The sequence below is a fragment of the Hypanus sabinus genome, chromosome 21 (genome assembly GCF_030144855.1).
Source record: "Hypanus sabinus isolate sHypSab1 chromosome 21, sHypSab1.hap1, whole genome shotgun sequence".
Taxonomy (NCBI): Eukaryota; Metazoa; Chordata; class Chondrichthyes; order Myliobatiformes; family Dasyatidae; genus Hypanus; species Hypanus sabinus.
This window is the reverse complement of record NC_082726.1, coordinates 26,394,213-26,421,372: the sequence shown is the minus strand read 5'-3', so window position 1 is coordinate 26,421,372 and position 27,160 is coordinate 26,394,213. Positions and strand designations below refer to the sequence as shown.

At 44.5% G+C, this 27,160-nt stretch overlaps 1 protein-coding gene across 1 annotated transcript in view; it reads left to right on the top strand.

Moving 5' to 3' along the window:
* Positions 1–27,160, top strand: part of LOC132378896 (dual oxidase 2-like) — a 148,390-nt gene that overhangs the window by 42,579 nt on the left and 78,651 nt on the right. The window contains exons 8-14 of the mRNA XM_059946187.1: positions 10,780–10,840; positions 11,399–11,495; positions 14,667–14,757; positions 17,458–17,560; positions 20,190–20,362; positions 22,399–22,574; positions 24,179–24,297. Coding sequence (XP_059802170.1) covers positions 10,780–10,840; positions 11,399–11,495; positions 14,667–14,757; positions 17,458–17,560; positions 20,190–20,362; positions 22,399–22,574; positions 24,179–24,297 — 820 coding nt within the window. The remainder of the gene's footprint in view (positions 1–10,779; positions 10,841–11,398; positions 11,496–14,666; positions 14,758–17,457; positions 17,561–20,189; positions 20,363–22,398; positions 22,575–24,178; positions 24,298–27,160) is intronic.

The following is a 27,160-nucleotide window of genomic DNA, read 5'->3' as shown; positions in this document are numbered from 1 at the left end:
TGCACAACTTGGTCTTTTTAAATTTTTTTTGATTTACCAATTACTTTGTATTCAATTCTAAAAGCAGATTCAGTTAGTGCTGGAATGAGCACTGGTGTAAGTAACTCATACAGGCACATAACACATGAAATAACACATAGCACATTGTTATGAATGTGCTGCAACTCTGAGGGGCCGAAGGGTACAAAGTCACCCCCTCCTTTTTGAGAATCTCAAGATCGCTATTAATTCCGGTCTGGGACCCAGGAAATGAGAGAGAGACGTCCAGAATACACAGGGTTTGGAATGTGTCCTGGCCTCAGCGAAAACGGAACCATTGATAATGACTATTGTCTCTTGGAGATGGAATTGTGTATTGAGTACTGTACTATTCATTGAAGCCTCTCAGGGGACGACCAGAGTGGGCTGGTTGAGGGATTGCATCATCCCAACCTGACTGACATCTGAGACCCCGTGAGTAAGGATAAAAGAGGGTCTGGGGAACAACCCCTTTAGATGCACCAGGAGAAACGCTAGAAATCCTGTGACAGCGTTTAATAGCGACAGCCGGTGGGGGCTCGTGTGCGTCCTTCCCTTGCCTGGGATTGGCGGGCTCACCACGGAAGAACGGCTTAGCTAAGGAAGAGGCCACAAGTGAACGGCCACACCAATGAGGCTTCGACTGATCGAAATCATAAAAGGAAAGCCGGCAAGTTTTTCTCCCAAAACTCTCTCTCTCTCTCTCTCCAACTATTGCAAACCCAGCAGTCCCCAAAGGCTGCAGCCTGCATGAACTGAGTGAACTTTCTATTTCCATCCGACAATACATTATCCCCTAGACAACAATAGAGCGCATTTCTTATTGATTATTATTATACCCGCAGTTTTAGATTTAGTATTGATGACGTATATTATCTGTATATTTGCATTGATATTATTTTTGTGTATTTTTACTAATACTGTTAAAAATAGTATCATCAGACTTCAACGGACCTCTCTTTCTTTGCTGGTAAGTAACCCGGTTACGGGGTTCGTAACAACATGAAATAGTTCTGAAGTACAATAATTTTAGAAAATCTTGCAGTCACTTCATACATGGGCAGAAATGTAATTATGACATTTTTGTATGGTAATGATAATTTTGGATATCAGGAAGAACTCCCCCACTGTTCTTCATGACACTGCCTAATGATCTTTTCCCTGTGAGAGCTGCTCTTGAGGCTAAAGTCTTTGAGGTGTGTCAAGTTTTTCCAAAATAACAAATGCAAACTGAAGGACAGTTTTACTTCAGTTCGAAGCTTAATATGATTAAGTGCGTGTTTATTTACCTATAACCCTTACCCACAGGCTGGTATATGTCTAGGGGAAAAAGGAGATCCAGCCACTCTCCAACCCACCTCCCGTACACACAGGTGCTGTGAGAATCGAGTTAATGCCTCGCGCCCGCCAACAGTATCAAACCCACAACAAATACCGTTATGAAATACACTTTAAAGAGTTTACTAAAATTAAAAAAATAGTAGGCAATACAATATTTATATATATATACAAGGAAAAAACAAAAGGCGCCAACTTATCAAAGTTCAGTCTGTTTAGTGCACTCGTTGGAGCTCAATCCACGAACCAATCGACCCATCCGGCCGTCGCACCTGGGACCACCCCGGCGGTCTTACGAGCAGTCCAGCACACGTCCACCTTCCTCGGCGTCTTCCTCAGCCTCCCCAAAAAAACCCGCGAAAACCCCTCCCCCAAGTTCCCAGCATCACAAGACACAATGACATTCCCCATTGATTAACAAATGAAGACAATTACCATATCAGCCATTCTAAAGTGAAACAACGGCGAGAGAAACACTTATCCGACAAAGAAACATTCCTACTTGTAACAAACCAACGAGGCCATTTTGAGTAACATACCTAGGACATTGTACATTCATTCCCCACCAGCAAATGTCATGCCCTCATGGCATTACTAGAGGTCCCCAAAGCTTCTTGCAACACACAAAACCCAACCCAGGTGCAGAAAGCAGTGACATAACTACCCAGAGCAGTAGAAATCACACTCGGTTCTCCTGGTACCACATATGTCAACCGCTCCAGGGGGCGCCTAATCCTCTGAGATCTCCAAACCCCTTCTGCCCCACTGGGCTCCCTCATCACCTGCGAACCCACTGTCTCAGACACCCCAGGTCTACCTGACAGACCCGCACCCCCTTCCTCACAGGGGTCCTCCCTCACCCGAGATCTCTCCGGCTCACGCTCGGGTTCCACCCTCTCTCCCACCAATGTAGGCTGCCTCTCCATCTGACCCTCAAGACCTTCCCTCCTCTCACCCAATTCAGTATGGGAAGGGCCAGGAGCCTCCTCTCCTGGTACTGGAGCACCAGCGAATGGGAACAGGACCCACTCATCTGAGTCGTCCTCCTCTGAATCGGTAGCCATTCCCGGGTGAGGGACCCGTCCCCGCTCTTCAGCAGCAGGCTCTTCCCGTTCTCCACGCCCTCGCAGGGTCCTTGTACTGGGCGTAACCTCCCACTCAGGCTCCTTATCCACCTGCACCGCTTGACCCAGTGGCAGCAGGTGATTCCTATGGAGTACCTTGATAGGCCCTTTTCCATCCTCGGGTTTCACCCGGTAAACTGGCAGGTTCGGCATCTGGCTCTCTATTACATAGGGGCTGGCCGCCCATCGATCTGCCAACTTGTGCTTACCAGGGAGTCCCAAATTCCGTAAAAGGACCCGGTCGCCCGGTAATAATTGTACAAACTTCACCTATCGATCATACCGCATCTTATTCCTCTGATTTTGTTTGGTAGCCGCCGCCTCGGCCAACTCGTACGCCCGCTGTAACTCCCTCTTCATGTCGGACACGTACTTTAGATGGGACTTCCCGGGAAATTCACCCACTCCACCTCCAAAACACACGTCAATGGGCAACCTCGCTTCCCGCCCGAACATCAGATAATAGGGCAAATACCCTGTAGCATCATTGCGAGTACAATTGTAACAGTGAACCAGTTGTCCAATATGACGACTCCACCTGCTTTTCTGCCCAATCTCCAGCGTCCCGAGCATATCCAACAGGGTCCTGTTGAACCTCTCTGGCTGAGGATCTCCCTGTGGGTGATAAGGGGTAGTCCTGGATTTCTCAACCCCAAACATAGTAATTGCTGGATAAGGCAGCTCTCAAAGTCCCGCCCCTGATCACTATGGATTCGCCTGGTAAGGCCGTAATGCACAAAGTACTTCTCCCATAACACCTTTGCCACTGTCGTCGCCTTCTGATCCTTGGTGGGAAATGCCTGAGCATAGCGAGTGTAATGATCGGTGATGACTAAGACATTTGCGGTGTTGCTGGTGTCAGGCTCAATCGACAGGAAATCCATACATACCAGGTCCAGAGGTCCCGCACTCTGCAAGTGCGACAGTGGAGCCGCCAACGCTGGCAGGGTCTTCCTCTGGATGCAACGACGGCATCCCCTACAGTATTCTTCGACGTCCCCCCTCATCCGGGGCCAGTAGAACCGGTCTTTGAGCAATCCATATGTCTTTTCCACCCAGAATCATCCAGATGTCCAGAATCATCATGTAAGGCCTGGAGTACAGTCTGGCGATACTCCTCTGGCAGGACCAGTTGCCAACAGCGGGGTTGGTCCGGAGGCGTCGTTACCCGGTACAAGATTTTGTTCTTTAACTTCAACCGAGACCACTCCTTCAACAACAGAGGCACGCATGGGTGTTTCGCCTGCTCAGCCAACGCCGCATCCCCCTTCTCGACCGCTCTCCACACTGTGCCAATGCCCGGGTCATTTTGCTGAGCAGTTGCCACTTCCCCCGGACTCAGTTCCGGCAACTGTTTAGTCCCCAGTGCGGTCAGGTCACAGTAAACTAGGGGTATGGCGTCGTCAAAAACCCCCAAATGGTCCACGGCTCGTTCCAGCCTCCCTCTTCCCTCGGCCCTCACAGTGATAGCAAACTGACACATCGCCTTCACTCCAGGGGCAGGGACATTCTCCCACTCCTCGTCCCTCTCCTCCTCCCCCGGCTCCCGACGAGACAATGCATCCGCATCGACATTCTTGCTTCCAGGGCGGTACCTCAGGCTGAAATCATATACCGACAAGGCCGCCAGCCACCTATGTCCGGTGGCATCCAGCTTCGTCGAAGTCAAAATATAAGTGAGAGGATTGTTGTCCGTTCTCACCTCAAACTTGGCTCCGTACAGGTAATCGCCTAGCTTGTCCACCACCGCCCATTTCAGCGCCGGGAACTCCAACTTGTGTGTGGGATAGTTTCTCTCCGATGGCGACAAGCTTCTGCTGACAAAGGCTACCGGTCTCAATGCTTTGCCATGCTCCTGGTACAGAACAGCCCCGAGACCCTCTCGGCTGGCATCCATGTGCAGCACATATGGCTTCTGGGGATCGGCAAAAGCCAACACCGGGGCCTGGGCCAGTGCCCTTTTCAAAGATCGGAATGCCTCTTCACATTGATCATCCCATCTCGAGCCAAAAGGTTCCGCCGGGTTCCAGTATCCTCCAGCATCCTGCCTCTGGTTCCCCGTCCTCTTCTTCCCCACCGGGGGATAGCCACACAACAGCTGAGTCAACGGGTGGCACACTTTGGCATATCCTTTCACAAATCGCCGGTAATACCCACAGAACCCCAAGAATGAGCGCAGAGCACCCACTTTCTGGGGTTTCGGCCAGGTGGTCACAGCCTCTATCTTGGTTGGGTCAGTAGCCACTCCCTCTCGCGAAATGATATGGCCAATGTAGTTAACCGACGACTTGCAGAACTGGCATTTGTCCAGGGAAAGCTTCAACCCTTCGTCATTAAGCCGGCCCAACACCTTCAACAGCCTCTCCTCATGTTCCTCCAAAGTCGATCCAAACACTATCAAATCGTCCAGGTACACCAGCACCTCCAACAGATTCATATCCCCCACAGTTCTCTCCATGAGCCTCTGGAAGGTGGCTGGGGCTCCAGATATGCCTTGGGGCATTTGTTCGAACTGAAAGAACCCCAGCGGGCAGATAAAAGCGGTCTTCTCTTTATTGGCCGCACTCATCGGGATCTGGTAATACCCATTTCTTAAATCCAGCACACTGAACCACTTCGCACCGCTCAGGCAGGCCAACGCATCCTCGATTCTTGGGACAGTATATTGATCAGGGACAGTTCGCCGATTCAACGTCCTGTAGTCAACACACATGCGCACTCGCCCATTCTTCTTCCGTGCCACCACTATTGGGGACGCATAAGGACTTCGAGACTCAGCTATGATTCCGGCCTCCTTCAACTTGCACAAGTGCTGTCGCACGTCCTCAACATCTGCCGGAGCCAGCCACCGGGATCTCTCTCGGAACGGGGTGTCCTCCGTCACCCGGATGGTGTGGCGAGTGCTTTTGGAGCAGCCAACATCAAACTCGCCCCGAGAAAAAACAGCTTCCATCTTCAGCATCTTCTCCACTAGCCGGTGTTTCCACTCCGGCGACACTGGGGAATCCCCGAAGTTAAAGGCTTCAGCGGTCAGCTCCCTTCGATGCTCTGATCCCTCCCCGTTAGGGGTCCGCACTGGTGCGCTGGACATTACCGTCACCGGGAACAGATGTGCCAGCGGCATTCCCCTCTTAAAGGTGATTTCTCTTGCCGTGGTGTTCCTGACACTTATAGCTATATGCCTCGCATGTACCACCCCTGGTCTCTGCACTTCGGGCCTCACCAGCGCCCCCGCCGGAAATCGTGTCTCCCCTTCAAGATCGTCTGGGGCGTCTACTAACAGGGCTTCTCCCGTCGGCACTCCTGGGAATCTGGGGGTCCCCATCACTAGGGCTACCTCCCCGGGTCGGATCACCTTGGGCCTCGCCTGCGTACACCACACCGTCCCTCGTTTACACTCCGGGTCCAGCCCTTGGGAGGCAACCCCTTCTGCGAACACTGCTCGAAACACTGGATGCACCGAGAGGGTCTCCAGAAAGACTTCCCCCCTTTCTCCTTACAAGCTCCCAGGAGCCGTCGCACAACTGGGGAGTTAGTCCCCACCAGGAGGGCAGCACCACCGGTTTCCACTGGGTCAGGACACACCAACACCTCAATAGCTTCTGACACTCCCACATCGCCCTCCAAGAACTCCAATCTCACCGATAGGTACCCATCGTACGGGTAGTCACCCTCGCTCACACCCCAAATCTGCAGGGCGTCAAATGGGGTTACGGGCAAATGCTTTAGATATTGATTGTAGAAAGACCGGTACAATAAGGTCACCTGCGATCCCATATCAAGAACGGCTTTTGCGTAAATTCCCTCTATCCATAGACCCACACTGGCACGGGGTCCTACCAGCCCATCCGGAACAGAGGCGTGGGCACCCGGTGGTCTTCCGGCTGATCTCTGGGAACGTGTTCCTCCAGAGGCTCCAGTCCATTCCCTCACTGAGCCTCTCCTAAGTTTCCCCGACACCTCTCCCTTCTTAGTCGCAGGGGGGCTTGTCCTCCGCGGGACTCCTTGTCTCTCACAATCCCACCTAAAGTGACCCTCCTCTCCACAGCTATAGCACACCCTCAGCCTTCCACAGTCCCGCCTGAAATGCCCCTCTTTCCCACAGTTAAAGCACACACTGCCGGCCGCCCCTCCTCTCCCAGGACGGCTCCTGCTCCCAATCCACTGCACTGATCGCCCCTGAGAGTAGGTACCTCCCCTGTCCCTCCCCTCCAAAGGGGGTTCCCTACTCCCCGGGGGTTTGGCATTCCTCCAGCCACCACTTCCTGTATCGCTGAGGATTGCTCCCGTAGGCCCGTGCCCCTTTTCCGCCCCAATGCTCTCTCTTCCTCTCGCACCTCTCTAATCAGTTGCCCGAAGGATGGAGGGGGACCTTTCCTATAAGCCTGCCGGATAGTCCACGCCACCTTGTCCTCCTCCAGAGAGCCACTGAATATCTGACTCATCCTCACGCTAGCCACGTCAGTCGCCTTCACTACCCCCCGGCGCCGCAGCCCCGAGAGCATCCCCTCCATCCTAAATATGTACTCGGAGAGCTTTTCCCCTCTCCATTGTTCCAGGCGTTGAAACTCTGCTGAAAGCAGCCAGGGTTCCCCTGACAACCCAAACGCTCCCTCCAAAACTTCTAGGCATTCCTCCACTGAGGCCCCAGGCTTCTCAGCTTTCAACTCCCGGACGATTTTGGCTGCTAAACCCCTCAAACTTCCCACCAATCGCTGCCTCTTCTCCTCCTCTGAGCCTGGCCACTCCTCTAACATCAAAGACGCATGCTCGATCCAGGTCTCATAGTCCACCTCCCCATCCGGAGTAGGCTTGGCTCCGGAGAACACCCCCAGCTTCAGCCGTGGCCTCTCGGCCACCCCCACCAGGGAATTAAGTGCGGCTGCCAGCTCCGAGACTTCCACCCTACCTGGGGAGCGGGGCTTAGTCACGACTCCCTCCTCCCACCTCCCTTTACTAGTGCCGGGCACCTCTCTGGGGTCCACCTCTAGCTCTAACTCTTCCCCCGATGTCTCCTCAGCCTCATCCTTGTAGGAGTGGAGCCCCCACGGCCCCTCCTCCCCCGGTACACTGACCGTCGCCGGCAGTTCCACCGTCCTGACTTCAGCACTCGTACGAACCAACACCCAGCTAGACTCCACCTCTCTACCACACCGTCTAGCTACCAATTCTACCTGCCCAATACCCTTCACCGAACTTAAACCCCGCACTATCGCGTCTCCCGAAACTCGAAAATCCACTCCGCTCACTACGCATGCGTACTGTACTGGTACACCTTCAAACTGGCACCAACAAACAAACTTATCTCTGTCCATCTCCGCTCTGCTGCCTGCGCGATTCCACAGCCCCTGACAATCCAATCCGGGATGAGCACCCCACAAATGTAACCCTTACCCACAGGCTGGTATATGTCTAGGGGAAAAAGGGGATCCAGCCACTCTCCAACCCACCTCCCGTACACGCAGGTGCTGTGAGAATCGAGTTTACGCCTCGAGCCCGCCAACAGTATCAAACCCACAACAAATACCGTTATGAAATACACTTTAAAGAGTTTACTAAAATTAAAAAAATAGTAGGCAATACAATATTTATATATACACACAAGGAAAAAACAAAAGGCGCCAACTTATCAAAGTTCAGTCTGTTTAGTGCACACGTTGGAGCTCAATCCACGAACCAATCGACCCATCCGGCCGTCGCACCTGGGACCACCCCAGTGGTCTTACGAGCAGTCCAGCACACGTCCACCTTCCTCGGCGTCTTCCTCAGCCTCCCCAAAAAAACCCGCGAAAACCCCTCCCCCAAGTTCCCAGCATCACAAGACACAATGACATTCCCCATTGATTAACAAATGAAGACAATTACCATATCAGCCATTCTAAAGTGAAACAACGGCGAGAGAAACACTTATCCGACAAAGAAACATTCCTACTTGTAACAAACCAACGAGGCCATTTTGAGTAACATACCCAGGACATTGTACATACCGTTTTTTGTTAAATAAGATTGGTGGAGGGGCAGGCAGTTGAGGTAGGCTGCAGGTAGGAGAATGGGCAAGAAAGAGGCAAATGAAATACAATGCTGGAAAGTGCATGGTCATATACTTTGGTAGAAGAAATAAATGTGTGGACTATTTATATCCAAAAATCTGAGATGCAAGGGGGTCTTGGGAGTCCTTGTGCAGAACCACCTAAAGGTTAACGGTGGTGAGGAAGGCAAATGCAATGTTAGCATTCATTTCAAGAGGTCTAGAATACAAGAACAAGGATGTGATGCTGAGGCTCTATAAGGCACTAGTGAGGCCTCATCTTGAGTATTGTGAACAGGTTTGGGCTCCTCATCTTTGAAAAGATGCGTTGGCATTGGAGAGGATTCAGAGGGTTCACATGGATGATTCAAATGTTCAAAGGTACAATTTAATGTCAGAGAAATGTATACAATATACTTTCTGAAATGCTTTTTCTTCGCAATCATCCACAAAAACAGAGGAGTGCCCCAAGAATGAATGACAGTTAAATGTTCGAACACCAAAGTCTCCCTGCCCAGCTCCCCTTCCACCTGTGTGTAAGCGGCAGCAAGCACCAATCTTCTTCTCCCTCCCCCGGCAAAATAAAGTGCACCTGCTACCGGCGCTCAAGTGTGAGCAAAGCAATAGCAAAGACTCAGACTTGTAGTTACCCCATAGACTACATTGTTCACCCAATAATTTGACGTGCTGCACGCTCTCTCTCTCTTTCTCCTAATAAGGGAGAGAGAGGTGACTCCATTTTCCAACGAGTGGGGAGACATAACAAATAACTCACTGGTTTATGATGTTAAAAGTCCGTCAGCTCTGTGCCTGAAGATTGCAAAGATCCCGGGTCCCCAGGCACACAGTAGATGTTCTGACTCCCCCAATGACACATGGGTCTCCTGTGGCAACACTGACCTTTAATCCGCCCGTCTCCAGTTCCTTGAGATTCCAGGCTTCTGAATCCATGCCGAAATCTTAGGCCAAGCCTTTGGCATGCCGAATAGCGGCCTATTGTGGAGCCCTGTGCGCAGGTCCCATTCCCACAAAGAACTGTTGTCAGCATGTAACTCCAGGTCATGGTCTTCAAAAGAACCCTGAAAAGGAAAAATAGAGATATGAAAGATGGAAATAGAACTGTATTTGAAGATGCAAGCCAAGACGTTGCAGTTGCACGCCATAACTACTTAGCTTCGCCTCCTCACCAATTCCAGGAATGAAAGTGTTATCATACAAGGAATGTTTGATAGTTCTGTACTCGCTGATATTTAGAAGGATGAAGGGGGAGGAATCTCATTGAAACCTTCCATCTATTGAAAGGCCTAGACATAGTAGATGTGGAAAGGATATTTCCCACGGAGGGAGAATCTAGGTCAAGAGGGCATAGCCTCAGGATAGAGGGGTGTCCATTTTAACAGCGATGTGGAGAAACTTCTTTAGCCAGAGGGTGGTGAATTTGTGGAATTTGTTACCACAGGCAGCTGTGGAGATCAGGTCATTGAGTGTATTTAAGGCAGAGCTTGATAGGTTCTTGATTAGACATGGTATCAAAGGTTATGGGGAGAAGGCCGGAGAGTGTGGCTGAGGAGGGGAAAGAGAATGGTCAGCCATGGTTGAATGGCAAAACAGACTCGATGGGCTAAATGGTGTAATTTTGCTCCCATGTCTTATGATCTATTTAAAAACTTCTGAAGCTCCACTGTTAAAAGCTTTTGCCTAAACCTTCAAAATAAAAATTTAAATTTATGGAAACCTCAGTATGTCAGGCAACATCAATGGAGAGAGAAAGAATTTAGAGGCCAAAAATGTACATTGTATTTACTACTTAAGACCATTGGCAATATAAACACAAGACATTCTGCAGTTGCTAGAACTCCAGATAAACACACAAAGTACTGGAGGCACTCAGTAGATCAGGCGGCATCAATGGAAATGAATAAAGATTCAAAGTTTTGGTCTGAAACCCTTCATCAGGACCACTGGCAAAGTCCTCCTTGTTGGTCAGTATGTTCCACACAGGCCAGGTGCTGGTTCAATGGACCTCCTGTTCTGCTGGATAGATCAGAATTGAAGCCAAAACCTCCTGAACTGTGGAGCTGGATAGCTCAAAAAAAGCTACACTCTACTCCATTTCACACCACACATTGTATTGTATGTTTCGGGCCAAATAAAGGGAATTAGTTGCAAGCCAGAACTATATTAGTATCACTTTCATCAATAAGTATTTGATATTAAAGGCGGGGAGCATGTTTTAGTTAACTTTGTTAACACTTCTTTTTGTATTTGTAGCGTATCCTGTTTTACGAGTGGCTACCGGCCTTCATTGGAGAAAATGCGTCACCATACCCAGGTCAGTATGGTCCGTAATTTCTTGAAACATGTTCTTGAAATATACCTAACTGATAAAAATGGCAATGTGAAAACAAATAATTTTTTTTAAAGAAAGGTTGAAACAACATTGATGGGAAGTTGTTGCCAAAGTTGAAAGAAAATTGGGTTCATTTCTATCTGCAAAGACTGGAGAGAGAGAGCAGATGCTGGAACCTGGAGCAAAAAAAAAGCTGCTGGAGGAGCTCAGTGGGTCAAGCAGCATCTGTAGAGGAAAAGACAATCGATATTTCAAATCCAGATAAAAGATCTCCATCTAGATATATTTGGCAGAGGCAGATACATTAAGGACATTTCTGAGACTCAGACAGGCACATGGATGAAAGAAAAATGGAGGGCAATATGGGAAGGCAGGTTTAGATTCATTCTGTAATAGATAAAAATGTTGGCACAATATCATGGGCAGAAGGGCTTGTACTGTTCTAAGTTCTAAAACTCCAGAAAGCTGTAATATATAGAATCTCATACAATTCCAGAAGGTAACACAGAGCTTTTCTGATTTTCAGTTTCTGTTTTGCAGGCTACAAGAAATATATAGATCCGAGCATTTCACCTGAATTCCAAGCTGCGGCTATTCGAATAATGAACTCCTTGGTTCCTGCAGGTGTCTATATGAGGTAGTAAAGCCAAATATTACATTGGTATAAATGTCTTTGAATATTTACTGGTGTGGCTGCGTTAGGCAATGTGGAAGAGGCTTGACCCAAAAGCAGAGCAGCTCAGACAATTTAGAAGCTAGTGGTAACATTAATTGTATACTGGAAAGTAACAAGCCACGAGGCAAACCAAAACAAGGGAGAATAAATACTAAGCACAACAGACAGCAAGGTTACTGAAGGCTAAAAGTAACTGGTTAGGGGCTGCTGGTTCAATGAGTGAATGAGGACTGTAGATGAGAACTGGGGTTGAAGAGGCTGCAGGTGACGAGTTAGGAACAACAAGCAGTTGACTTCTGTTATCTGGGTGGAAGGTTATCTGGAAGGTGCCTGTATGTGCAGGCCTGAGAGAACACCCTCACCTCCCACCCCCCACACTCACAGCTGGCTCGTGATGGTTTAGGATGATCCGGATGGATCTGGTGGATCTCCTTAATGAGCAATGCATCCAGGATGGAATTGGATGGCACCCAACACCTCTCTTCTGGGTTATGCTTTCCCAGTTGACCAGGTACTGTACACCCCATCTATGATGACATAAATTCATTAACCAGCAAAGGGTGTACACTAGACCAACTCCTCCCTCCTAGGTTCCGGAAGTGCAGGCTCAGGTGTGTTGAGTGGTCCATATAAAATGGGCTCGAAGCAGGGTGACCAAGTGTGATGCTGAGGAACAGTGGCAGCTGGAGATAGCAAGTGATTGGGCTGATGTGGTGGGTAATCTCAAAAGGACCAGTGAACTGATCTGCAAGCCAGAATAGTCTGCCTGGCTTTTTGTATGACAACAGTAGGCAATTAGAATGGCCATCCAGGCCCACCTCCAGTAGTGGTGAACCAAGGCCTGGGTGGTCAGGACCCCCACCATTGCATCCTCCATGGGGAGAACAATGGAGGCTGGTAGCCATGAAACACTTTAAAGGGCAACATACCCACTGCAGAGGAGGAGGGTAGACTGTGGGATAGCGCGGCCTAGAGAAGAAACTTCTTCCAGATGAAAGGGTTAGAGGCAGCAAAGCACTGCAGAAACTTTTCCACCTGCTGATTGGCTCTTTCTGGCTATCCATTAGTCTACGGATGATAGCCAGAGGACAAACTCACTGAAGTGAAGAAGAGGGAACAGGATGCTCACCAGAATTGGGAGATGAATTGTGGGCCCTAGTTGACACAATGTCCCGAGGGAAGACATGGAGTCAAACTACATCGAAGAGACGGTCTGCTGTCTCGGGGCTGACAGAAGCTTGGGGAGGGCTTTCAATTTGGCTGCATTGGAGAAGTGGTCCACCACTGTAATGACAACCATGGCCATGTCAGAAAGTGGCAAACCCATGGCAATTTAATCACAGGTGTTCAGGGAGTGATAGAGGCCTCAGCAGCCTAAAGAGCCACTGATTGGAGGAAATGGATCGGGCATGTTGAGGGCAGGCAGAGACAAACTGACATACATTTGCAATCATGGTGGGCCACCCAAAATGCCATCACAGAAAATACAGAGGTCATCATGTACCTGGATGGCCAGAGAGTGGTGAGGAGTGGATCCACTTGAGCACATTGCCACCAGCACAAACATGTGGATGTCAGGTGTGTCAGCCAGAGCAGGCTGGTGCTCTAAAGCCTGGCAGATCTGGTTCTCAAAATCCCAGAAATTCCTTCCTGTCTGTGTTTTAAAAGTATTCCATTATTATCATGTGACACAATTATTTCGATGACAGCAAAATAGCTGCAGAGTCCCTTGGTCTAATGCCTTAGGTGACCATACTCTGCTGGGTTCAGTCATCCTGTCAGGGTATAGAGGAAGTTTGACCTAAAAGCAGGGTAGCAGAGATGATTTAGAAGTGAATGATAACTTTAACAATAGACTGCAAAAGTAACAAACCACAAAACAAGAGAAAACAGATGTTACAGACAACAAGGTAACTGCAGGCTAGCAGTTAGGGGCTGCTGGTTCAATGAGTGAACAAGGACTGTGGCTGAGAACTGGGTTTAAATAGGTTGCAGGAGATGAGTTAGAAACAAGTGGCAGGTGATTCCTATTAGCTGGGTGGAGACTGGGAGGTGCCTGAATGTGCATGCCTGGCAGGCTGATCTACTTCTGATATATTGCTGGAACTGTTTAATATATCAAAAAGAAAAGGTAGCTCGGTTCAACTGACCGAGGTCTAACTTATTGGCTCAATCTCCATTCAAGGGATAGAGTATATAAATAATAGTTATCAATTCATATAAAGTAACATGCAAGAAGCTGGATAAAGTCAGCAGATCAGGCAGTATCAATGGAGGGAAGTGGACAGTTGACATTAAATGTTAAATGCCAACTGTCCATTTCCCTCCTTAGATACTGCCTGATCTGCTGAGTTTCTCCAGCATCTTTGTGTGTTGCTCCAGATTAGCATCTGCAATCCCTTTTGACTTTCAGTTAAATTTCACGCTTACTGATGAAATGGTACAGCAAAGGTCTGTCTGTGTATGGAATTTTTTTACTGCTCCAGATTCTACACCAAAAATTGCCCCTCAAGCAGCATTACCAAAACAAGCCAACAGGATATTCATTTCAATTCTGTTGGCAGCTGTGTTTGCTTAAGGAACAAGTGTAACCATACTTAAAGAAAAAAAATTAATTAACTGAGCATCGAGTTGTATGAGCCCAATATTTAGAGATCATAAGACATTAAGACATAAGAACAGATTCAGGCCATTCATCCCATTGAGTTGGCTTCACCATTCAATCATTGCTGACTTAATTTCCCTCTCAACACTATTCCTCTGCCTTCTCCCCATAACCTTTGACACCGTTTCTAATCAAGAACCTATCAATCTTCACCCAATGATCTTCACCCTTCTATAGCCTTAGGTGGCAATGAATTCCACAGATTCACCATTCCTGTCTGTGTTCTAAACAAATTCCATGATTATCATGTGACATGGGTATTAAGGTGACAGCAATATAGCTACATAGATCCACGGTCCAGTGCAGAGGATTCCAACCTATTTTTATTCCATGGACTCCAGGTATTGAACCTATGGTCCAGAAGGAAACACATTATATTTTAATAAGAATACCAGATATTAGAAAAATGTAAAGGCAGTTCTGAAATTGTGAGCAATATGAATACTTCCTTCTATTTGATTCTCCAGGAACAGAACATGCCACTTTCGACAGGTTAAGAATGTTTATAACAGAGAAGATCCAGCACTTCGTGTCTGCAATAACTTCTGGAGTCGAGAGGTATGGCAGCATTATTATTACATGACTGAATGAGCATTTAGGAGGACAAAGCTTCTGACTGCTCTGTGGCAGATTGTGAAAGTGAATTTAATAGTGGCCAAGTACGTACCCACTAGATCCATACAGAGTTACTGTGAAACCTCTGGAGTAATGGGTTCAGGAATAGCTTCTTCACCGCTGCTATCAGATTTCTGAATGGACACTTTCCCATGAACCATGAACACTTTCTCAGTATTTTTCCCCTCTCTTTTTGCACTAACTATTTAATTTATTTTTATGTATGCTTCGTATGTTATAGTTTCTATTTCAATGTGTTACAATGTACTGCCACTGCAAAGAAACAAATTTCGCAACACATGCTGGAGATGTAAACCCTGATTCTGATTCTGATTCAGATTCTGGTAATGTGCTACTGATTCAGTAACATCCTTCAGGAAAAGGAACGTTCCTTGCCCAGTCTCATCTCTGTGTGATTCTGGGCCTGGATTTTTAGCATCCACTGAAATGGCCACCTGTGAGCCACGACAAGTGGCAGTTGATTACACACATTATTCCCAGCTTTCATGTCTGGTTTTCATCAAAGTTAAAAGTGTGGAATTTCTTTGATTGAGTAAATTATATGTGAACTACTAGCTTTAAATATATGTTAAGAATCTGAAAATCAGATTTAATATCACTGGTATATGTCATGCAATTTGTTGTTTTTGTGGCAACAGTACAATGCAATACATAATAATAAAAATTGTGAATTAAAGTATATAAAAAAAAGTTAAATAAGTAGTGCAAGAAAGTAGTGAGATATTATTCATGAATTCAAAATCCATTCAGAAATCGGATGGCAGAGGGGAAGGAGACAAAGCAACATGACCCAGATGTACCTGCAATCATTGCTGCTTTCATCTTTGTTATATTGGTCATGGTTGACTGATTATCTGTTCCTGTTTTTGCAATAACTTCCTCAAACACAGAATAAAATAAATGGTCCGTATCCTTTTTTTTTCTGTGTTGATGGTGTAATGGGTAAGTTATTGATCCAATACCCAGGGGCTGCACCATTTATGTGAAGACAAAAGTTTATATCTTCTTAGATGAGGAGCTTAAAAGTTAGAATTAAAATATTTGTGTTAACGTAAAAGTGACATTAAAAACTGCTACATTCCTGAAAATACTCTTACAGCTAAGCAGTGCCTTTGAAAAAGAGATCCATTTCCTGTATGAAGATTGATCTGCATGTGACCTAGTTCCAAATCTTTTTTATGCTGTGGACTAATAACATTAAGCAAGGGGTCTGTGGACCCCAGGTTAGGAACCTCTCCTCTAGATTCATCAACCTGGTTGAATCTTAGGATTAAAAATTTAAGATTAGCTTTGCCACATGTACATCGAAACATGCTGTACAGTGAAATGCATTACTGGCATCAATGATCGACACAATCTGAGATGTTCTGGGGGCAGCCAGCAAGTGTCAACACCGCCAACATCATATGCCCGCCACTAACTTGTACGTCTTTGGAATGTGGGAGGCACCTGGAGAAGACCCATGCGGTGACGGAAAGAATATACAAACTCCTTACAGACAGCGGAAGGAATTGAACCCCAGCCTTAGAGTTGGCACTGTAAAGCATTGCACTAACCACTACACTACCATGCTGACTCTCCAAGGGTGTTTAAGGATGGACACTAAATACTAGTTTTGATAGTAATGGCCACATCTTGTGAAAAAATAAACTAAACGATGAGTTTTATCAAAGTGATTGACCAGCCTGATAGAATTATAAATCAGGTGTGGGAAGTAATGGCAGGAGATCTGATATGGTCATTTCTTTTCTACTTCATACTTAATAAAATGTGGCTTTATTATATAATGGAAAACAAATCATATAATAACATACATCACTAAATCACCATTAAAAACTGTGCTGCATCTATAATGATGAGCATCATTTGAAATTGCTGTGCCAATTCGAATCATTACTCTCCATGTGCTAAATAACAGTTACTCTTACAACCTTAATTTTGTGCCACCTTTAACAATTTTCACCAATTTATTGTGGCCATTTGCAAAATTTTGTACAAATTCGTATGGCATGCTTATGTAACAGTTAGTATAAAGCTACTGCGGTGCCAGAGAACCTGATTCAATCCCTGCCACTGTCTGTAAGGAGTTTGTACATTTTCCCCGTGACTGTGTGGGTTTCCTCTGGGTGCTCCAGTTCACACCCACAATCCAAAGATGTCTGGGTTAGTGGGTTAATTGGTCACATGGGTGAAATTGGGGTCACTGAGCCAGAACGGATTGTTACAAGCTGTATCTTGAAAAAAATGTTTAAATTATTGCCTAAATATCCATTCCTCATCAGTAGCACGGGATATTTTGAACATTTGAGACTGTACATTGTTCATAGTCATTGAAGCTCGAGATGACTCTGGAATGAACTTTGAAAGCACAAATTGCTTTAAATGTGTTAGAACCTCTGAACAGGGATGATTGGCTCCTTCTATAGGAAATCTGTAGAGGATCACACAAAAGCAGAGACATAAATGTAAATGATGGCTTTCCATCACTATGCAAATTGAAATACATATTAATTCCTTCAATACTATTAATCATTAGATGTTTATTGGTGATATGGCTTTTATTAGTTAACTGGTGGACATTTTCCACCAAATGGACCTTACCTTTGTTGATTGTGGTTTTAGAATTCGAATTTTAAGAAAGCAGAGGACATAGATGAGCTGATACTGGGAATGGCATCGCAGCAAGCTGAAGAAGAAGACAATATTGTGGTGACAGACCTAAGAGGTAAAACACTGCCATTGCAATGCCACTGCAATGCCATTGCCATTGTGCCCCACTCAGTGAAACAGAACACAGAGATTGAGTGCATCAGTATGCTCTGTGGTGCCCCAGTAGTTAATTCATATCCTGTTTATTTCCATACAATTTAAACTGACAGATTGTCATCAAGTCTGCAGGCAAAGTGATGACTTCAAAACCACTCACGACTGAAAATAAATGTCCTCTATCCCATGAATTTGTTTTAGAGCATAGGACATGAAACACTAGAGCACAGTAAAGGCCCTTCAGCCTACGATGCTGTGCTGACCTTATAACCTACTCTAAGATCAACCTCAGCCTTCTCTCCTCCATAGCCCTCCAGTTTTCTGTCATCTATGTGCCTATCTGAGAGTTTCTGAAATGCCTCTAACGTATCTCATATCTAACCACATCTTTTAACTAATGTATCAAGAACAAGTGTGTGACTGTGACTGAGGTAGGTAGGGGATCCAAGATGTAGTGCTGCTTTTTAAAAAAATCAGAATCAGAATTAAGTTTAATATCTAGATAAATAAGCAGTGCAAAAAGAACAAAAAAAAAGTCAGATACTGTATATGGATTCATTGTCCATTCAGAAATCTGTTCCTAAAACGTTGAGTGAAGCTGCTTATCGAGCAGAGTAATAAGAATGAAATGCATAATGCAAAACAAATTCTGTATTGAATAAAGCACATTGATTAAAATGTGAGTTGTAAATAGATAAAATTATTACAACATAACAGTGCAGGCTGTATAAAATAGTGAGTAATAAGTCAAAGTTTTGAAAAGAATATTTAAAATTGTTTATATTGAATTATCAGAACAATTGTTGCAACATTATAACAACAAGCAGTTAATTTAGTTAATGTGATCTGACAAATGTGCATGATTATTTTACTACATGTATCAGAGGATGAACTCATTGTGTTAGTAGGTAAAACATTTTTCCCTGGGGCTTTCCTTCTTACTTATGCACCCTTTGTCAGATTGGATGCTTAAATACTCACAATTAATGTTTTGGAACAAAAACCATCATGAGGACACTTGCTCTGGCAGCTCTTCCACATACATACAATCCTTTGAGTAACAAACTTCTCTCTCAAGTTCCTATTAACTCTTTCCCCACGCCCCTTAATACTACAGTACTGTGTAAAAGTCTTAGGACACACACACACACACACACACACACACACACACACCATCTCTCTGGTGATTTCCTGCTCTCTCCCCTCTCCCCTCCTCTTTACTCACCCACGATTCCCCTTTCCATGCCCCCTTCCCACTCTCAGTCCAGAATTGAGACCCATATCAGAATCAGGTTTATCATTACTCATGAAATATGCTTTATTTGCAGCAGCAGTACAGTGCAATACATAAAATTATGATCGTACTATGAAAAAGTCTAGCTAAATACATGTGCCTAAGATTTTTGCACAGTACAGTATACCATCTAGTTCTTGATTCACCATCCCTGAGATAAAGACTGAATCCACTCAGCCCATCTGTGCTCTTCATGATTTTATATTATTTTCTAATGCTATTGGTCTAGAAATCTTATTACACAGTATATTATTTATGCTACACAATATAATTTAACTGGAAAATCATTCACAAGATCCAGTGTTTATCTCTTGTCCAATGAAGTCTGTGGCTTTCTTTCCATTTCTGATACACCAACAATGTGCACAGTGACGCCAGCATCGTACAATAGATAGCTGGATGCACGTTACAGTACAGGATAATCTTAGATCATTCATGCTGCAGAATATTTCAGCAATGAGCCCTGAAAGGCCATTCTTTCCATCATTCCTTTAACATGCAACATTGATGCCAAGTGATTAAAGATGTAATTCTGAGGCTTCATAAAGCATTGGTCAGACCGCATTTGGAGTATTGTGAGCAGTTTTGGTCCCCTTATCTAAGAAAAGATGTGCAGGCATTGGAGACAATCCTAGAATGAGAGGGTTAAGAAATAAGGAGTGTTTGATAACTTTGGGCTTGTACTCGCTGGTGTTTAGTAGAATGAGGGAGGATCTCATTGAAATCTGTCGAACATTGAAAGGTCTAGAGAGAGTAGGTGTAGAGAAGATGTTTCCGATAGGGGAGGAGTTTATGGCCAGTAAATCACAAGCTCAGACTACAACGACATCCTTTTAGAACAGAGATGAGGAGGAATTTCTCTATCCAGAGGGTGGTGAATCTGTGGAATTTGTTCCCATGGTCAGCTGTGGAGACCACATTATTGGGTATATTCTAAGTGGAGGTTGATAGCTTCATTAGTAAGGGTGTCAACAGTTACAGGGCAAAAGCAGGAGAATGGGTTTAAGAGGGATAATAAATCAGACATGATGGTGTGTCAAAGGTTACAGGGATAAGACACAAAAATCAGTTTGAGAAGGGTAATAAATCAGCCATGATGGAATGGCAGTGCAGACCTGATGTGCTAAATGGCCTAATTCTGCTGTGCTCTATGGTTTTGTGGTGATTTCTAGCCTAATGCCTAATTTTTGATACTACAACATTGGTATGAGAACTATATTTTTTGGTGTTCTGTAATTGTTGTATTACTTAACTGATATATTCTCTTCCTGACTATGCCATATACCTATTACAGACTTTATGTATGGACCTATGAGGTTCACACGATCAGATGCAGTAGCCCTCGACATCCAGCGGGGACGAGATAATGGTCTCCCAAGTTATAACCAAGTACGGATAGCTCTTGATCTTGAGCCTGTTAAAAATTGGACAGAAATCAATGCTGAGCTCTCCAGGGAGAATCCAGAGGTCAGAAACCAGAATTACTTATTCCTATCTTGAGAAATTAAGAAAAAAATACTCTAAGTTAAAAAAAATATGTTGGAAAATATGATTCTCAAGAGAGAAATCTATATGCCAGTGTTATTTGTCTTTTAACATAATAGTTATTCACCAAATTTTGCTTCTTGAAAAATTATGAATTCATTATTCTTTTGTTCCTCTCAGAGGAATAAGCTTTTTTTGGCCACTGTGTCTGCACTAGTTATTTGAACGAGTTCTTTCTCTGTTGCTCTGCATTTTATTTATCCAGTTACTTCATGCAAGTCACTACCTAATCCTTTCCTGCCCTTTTTTTTCAGACAGCATATTGGAGATCATCAACCCCCAATAATTACTGTCGAAATTTATACTTTGATTCTTACGATCACTGACCCAACTCCGAGTGGAAACAATTTCGACTTGTTCACTCTATCTAAATCCGTTGTGAGACTGGGCACTATCAAAGGTCTATCTTGGTTCCTGTAGTTTCCACCTAACCATGTCTTTGCTGGCATTCTGGTAAAGACCCATCCATGCCATTTCTAAAGCAAACACGAGGAAATCTGCAGATGTTGGAAATTCAAACAACACCACACACAAAATGCTGGTAGAACACAGCAGGCCAGGCAGCATCTATAGGTAGAAGTGCTGTCGACGTTTCGGGCCGAGACCCTTCATCTGGACTAACCGAAAGGAAAGATAGTAAGCCCTTTCTTTATATTTAGTAAATCTTTCGTTTTGGTTAGTCCTGACAAAGGGTCTTGGCCTGAAACATCGACAGCGCTTCTCCCTATAGATGCTGCCTGGCCTGCTGTGTTCTACCAGCATTTTGTGCATACCATTTCCAACTTGTTCACATTCTTACCAATGATGGGTTCCTAGGGTTAGTCAGATTAGGTGCTTTAAATGAGGCTTAAGGACCAATTTACAAATGTAACGTGTTTGGCTTTGGAATAAAATAACTTATAAAATCAAAGCTCGCTACCAATAACCAATGCTTTTTGATTTGTTTTAAACTGTTTTATTTCCCTTAGTGGGACTCTAGAGTTCAACCTTTACCTGTACTGTAGATGGGTATGTAAAAAGAGCTTTTAGCACATTGGTCTTGATAACTCAATGTGTTGAGTATAGGAGTTGGGAAGCTATGTTAAAATTGTATAAGACATTAGTGAGGTCTAATTTGAACCATTGCAGTTCTGGTCAGCTATCTACAGGAAAAATATCAATAAGATTGAGGAGTGAAGAATGAGAAAACTTACAAGGATCTTACTGATAGGGAAAGGTTGAATAGTTTAAGACTTTATTCCCTGGAGCATAGGAGAATGAGGGGGGAGGGGATCTGATAGAGGTATGCAAAATTATAAGGGTTATTGATATTGTAAATTTCCACTAAGGTTGGGTGAGACTAGAACTAGGGATCAAGTGTTCAGGGTTAAAGATGAAATATTTAAGGGGGACATGAGAGGGGAACTGCATCACTTATAGTGTGGTGAGAGTGTGGAATGAGCTACCAGTTGAAGTATTGGATGTGGGTTCACTTTCAACATTTAAGAAAAAGTCGGATCAGTACATGGATGGCAGGAAGTGGAGGGTATGGTCCAGGTGCAAAGTTGATGGGACTAGGCAGAATAATAGTTCAGCATGGACTAGATGGGCCAAAGGGGCTGTTTTGTGCTTTTCTGTATTACGACTCTATTGAAAGGGTGCTAATGTTCCACTGGGGCTTTACCTTGATATCAACATTCTTGCCTCTGTTAGAAGATTGTGAGTTCAAGTCTCAGTCCAAAAATTCAAGCACATCATTCAGGTAGGCACACCTTCAGAACTTTACCCTCTGAGCTAGTGCCTTCTGGATAAGGGACTTGTATTCAATTTCTGTTGGACAATTGATGTGTTTCTATTGAAAGAAAGCTCTTTAGCTTAGTGTTTTTTTTTGTTTTTCTTTGGTTTTCTTATGCTTTAAATTTTTCAAATATTCTGGATAATCTAATTGTGAATGATGTTTTATCTCTCCTGTAAACCAGCTCATTGAGCAATTAGCAGCACTATACAATAATGACATATCCAAACTGGAGATGTTTGTCGGAGGCATGCTGGAGAACAGTGAGAAGCCTTCACGACTCTTCACTGCCATCATCAGAAAGCAGTTTGAGAACTTACGGGATGCAGACAGATTTTGGTTTGAAAACACCAAGAATGGGTAAGTTAAGGTCCTTCACTGTCTGTTGGCTGCACTCTTGGCAGAAGGATTATTAAACGGTTTACAAAGACATGATTTGTAGTGTGGCTCATCTGAGTGAGTTTCTGGTCAATGCTGACCCTAGGGTGCTGATGTGGGAAATTTGGCAATGGCAATGACATTGGAAATCAAGTGTATTGCGAACACATAACACACAATCACTTCCTATGGGAAGCTTCAGTTTATTATTTTTCTTTATAAATTTTTATGAAGTCCTCTCTCACTCTATCATTGTGACTATATTGCTTTAATATAGGAGTCCAGATTGAATTAGGGAGCAACATCCGGTTGCAACACACAAGATGTTGGAAGAAGTCTGTGGTTTAGGCATCATCTATGAATGAAAATTGGCAGTTGATGTTATGGCGTGAGATCCTCCCTCTAGTCCAGATGAAGGGAGGCCATTTCCCTCCCCACAGATGCTGCCTGACCAAATGAGCTTCTCCTGTGTTTCGTGTGCTGCTTCAGATACCGGCATCTGCAGACTCTTGTATCTCCAACTTTGGCTGCAGCTTGCTTGAAAATTTTTGTGTATGCCAGTCAGAAGAAATTATGAAAATATCATTTTTCATACCCATCAATCATATTGTTGTGGCACAGATGATAGACATATGGTCCCTGAAGTCCAGGATGACTCCTGGCAGAACAATCACATTGGTCCCACCTGGTTGCACTTTCCCTGTAGGCCTGCGCGTTATTCCCTCTCAGATTCACTCTAATACTCCTTTGAAGGTACTGCTTGATCTTCTTCATAACAACGCACACAAAATGCTGATGGAGCTTAGCAAGTCAGTCAGCATCTATGGAGGCAAGTAAACAGTCAACATTTTGGGTCCAGATCCTTCATCAGCATCAGGCCTCAGCCTGAAACGTCAACTGTTTACACCCCTTCATAGATGCTGCCTGACCTGCTGAGTTTCTCCAGCATTTTGTATGTGTGTTGCTCAGGATTTCCAGCATTTGCAGCATCTCTAATGGTTCTCTCCACAGAATGAATTCGGATCATAATTTCTGTCTGTGTTAACAACGATTTTCCTTACACCCACCCTGTGTATTTTCCTTAAAATGTTAAATTTCAGTTCCCTACTCTTCGAACCACTCTTCTTGTACACTTTTTCCAAATTCTCTTCCTTTCTCCAAGGAAAACAATTAACACTTCTTTAGCTATTCTAACCTTAGAACAGAATTATTTTCTTCCAAGAACCATTCTATTAAATCTTTCTTGCACCCACTCTAAGACTTTCACATCCTATCTAAAATGCACTGATTATAATCAGACATCGAGGAACAAGGTATGAGAATGGTATTGAGGATGGAGCTGGGAGGGGTGAAAGAAGCTTAAATTTCTCATTAATGCAGTTCTACTGGTTAACATAACCAATCTGATTAACTTATACTGAACGTTTTGACATTTTTCTTACAAGTAAACCATATTAGCAAGTGCTGACTGATTTTCTGGGATTGATAGTAGTGTGTGAAAATATAAAAGGTTATGTGTCAGTGTGAATTAAAAATTCTGTGGAAAGGAATGCTGTAAATGAGAATCAACATTCTCTTTCTTTCAGCATTTTTACAGAAACGGAGCTTGATACCATTTGGAACACAACATTTAGAGATGTTTTGGTGGCAACAACAATTGCAGAGCGTGAGGATATTCAGAATAACGTATTCTACTTGAGGGAAGGTAAGCAGCATGGGGTCATGATTCGCAAGATATTTACAAACCTAAACTGAGTTATGCAGTGCAATGGACTACAAAGGATCCTAAGCAGAATTAAAAGCAAAACTCTTGCTCTGAGCATCACCTTGAATAAGGAGTTCCCAACCTTTTTAATGCCATGGGCCAATACCTTTAAGCAGGGGTCCATGGATCCTAGGTTGTGAATCCCTTCTTTAAATGGTTAAATTTGTTTTTGCTTTGTTCAAATATACTACCTTGCCTTTTTATGAAACAAAAACAAGTACAGAGACTCAGGCATACTGTTCGCTCTAAGCACTTCAGGTGCATCACTGTCAACAGCCTAAATTCTTCAATTACTTTTAGAAACTCCTCTGTATTCTTATTAAGATGTTCCTTAGCTGTTGCCACTTTGATTAAAATGTCAATCAACTACCTAATTGTTTTTCCTCTGGAGTAGTTCTGGAGAATCCTCACATAAAATGTAGTAAGGAATATTAGTAACAGGCTGGTTGCCAATAGTACAGCACCCTCTGTTCGCTGAGAGTTTTATCTCTGACCCATTCATCAGTCTGAGGTTTGTAACTCTGGCTTGTTCTCATCTGCGACAAAGGTACCAATTGGCCTCAGTACTGCCAAGGTTCCTGGATGATGAATCTAGTCCTTTGTGCTGACTGATTTTGGGATATTCCTGCCCTTTGTGCTTCATAGTTTGAGGTCAGCTAACTCTAAACAGACTGGAAATTGGACCTGCTTATTAAGGACCAACTGTTCATTGGACACAGTACACAGCAGGAACGGACCATTTTAACAATTTGAAGTGATACACTAAGTGATGGAGGAACTCAGGCAGCATTTGTGGAGGAAAATGGACAGTATGTATCTCAGGTCATGACCTTTCATCTGGACTAAAAGTTAGGAGATAGCTAGTAAAAGGAGGTGCGGGGAAGGGGTGTAGCAGGCAATAGGTGGATCTGGGTGAGGAGGTGATAGGCAGCTGGAGGAGTGAGAGTGGGAATAGTGTCAGAAGCTGGGAAGTGAGAAAGGGTTGAATATAGTGGTATCTAATAGCAGAGGCAGGTGGACCCTAGAATATAGGGGATGTGGGGATAGTAACCAGTGGAAGGTGTGTGGGTGATGGGCAGGTGGAGAATGGGAAAGAGACAAGGGAATGAGGGCCAGTTGGATCAGGAGGAGTGAGAAGAGACAAAAGGGGCAAAGGAGGAGCGGTCACTGGTTGTATGACTGTTAGAACAATTTAAAACTGCTTTCTGCTTGAAAAGAACATAGAAACAAAATTTGATATTGAACTTACAGTAAGTGGGGAATTTTTGGAACAGTGCCAAAAATTTGGTGGCAAAGACAGGTCAACACAGACTGGTGACATTTGAAACATTAACTCTTCATCTCTCTACAAATGTTGTAAGACCTGTTTTTATTTTTGGATTTCTAGAATTCTTTGAATATTATCTTTGTATGAACATCTGAAGCAGAACCTTAAGGAAAAGAAAATGATTTTTCTTTATCATATAGAAGGTATTCTATATGGCTCATAGACCAATCTTATACCAGTACTAATTTTCTCTGTAAACTATTGTCCCTATGTTGACACCAATTCAACTGCATTCCCACTACTATTTGCCATCACCAATTGGCTTATGCAATCAAAAAGAAGGAACACGTACAACACGCTGGAGGCAGCATCCGTGGAAATGAGCAGTCAACGTTTTGGGCCAAGACCCTTCATCAGGACTGAGGAGGGAGGGGGCAGGGGCCCTTTAAAGAAGGTGGGGGGAGGGTGGGAAGAAGGCTGGTAGGTGCCAGGTTAAAAACCAATTAGAGGAAAGATCAAGGGCTGGGGGAGAGGTAGCAGGGAGGGGATAGGCAGGAAAGGTGAAGAAGGAATCTAAGGGGACAGCACTATGGGTAGTAGTAGAAGGCAGAATCATGATAGAGGTGACAGGCAGCTGGAAGAGGAGGCAGAGTGAAACTGGGATGCGGGAAGGGGGAGGGAGGGAATTACCGGAAGTTGGAGAATTCATGTTCATGCCAAAGGGCTGAAAGGTATATGAATTGTTGCTCCTCCAGCCTGAGTTTGGCATCATCATGGCAGTAGAGGAGGTCATATATGGACATATCCGAATGGGAATGTGAAGCAGAGTTGAAGTGGGTGGCAACCGGGAGATCCTGTCTGTTGTGACGGATGGAGCAGAGGTGCTCCACGAAGCGGTCCCTCAATCTGCGTCAGGTCTCGCCAATGTAGAGGAGGAGGCATGTCTGTGGCTCTACTTTGTTAGGAGTTTGAAGAGATTTGGTTTGTCACCAAAGACACTTTCAAATTTCTGTAGCTGTATAGTGGATAGTATTCTGACTGGTTAATCACAATCTGGTATGGCGCCTCCAGTCGACCATAAGGAGGCAGCAGGGGGTTGTAGAGACAGCAAGCTTCATCACGGGCACAACCCTCCGAACATTGTGAATATCTTCCAGAAGTGGTGCCTCAGAAGGCAATTTCATCATTAAGGTCCCTCACCATCTAGGACATGCCCTCTTCTTCTTACTGCCATCAGAGATGAGAAGCAGCTACCTGAAGTCCCATTCTCAAAGATGTAAGAGCAGCTTCGGCCCTGTTTCCATCAGATTTCTGAATGGTCCATGAACACTGCCTCATTATTCCTTTTTTTGCACTATTATCTATTTTTGTAATTTATAGTGTTTTTTTGTATAAACTCATAAAATCATTGAAAAGTACCTCACAGAAATAGACCATTTGGTCCATCTAGTCTGTGCCAAACCATTTCAACTGCCTATATTCATTGACCTGCACTGGGTCCATAGTCCTCCATACCCCTACCATCCACGTACTTAT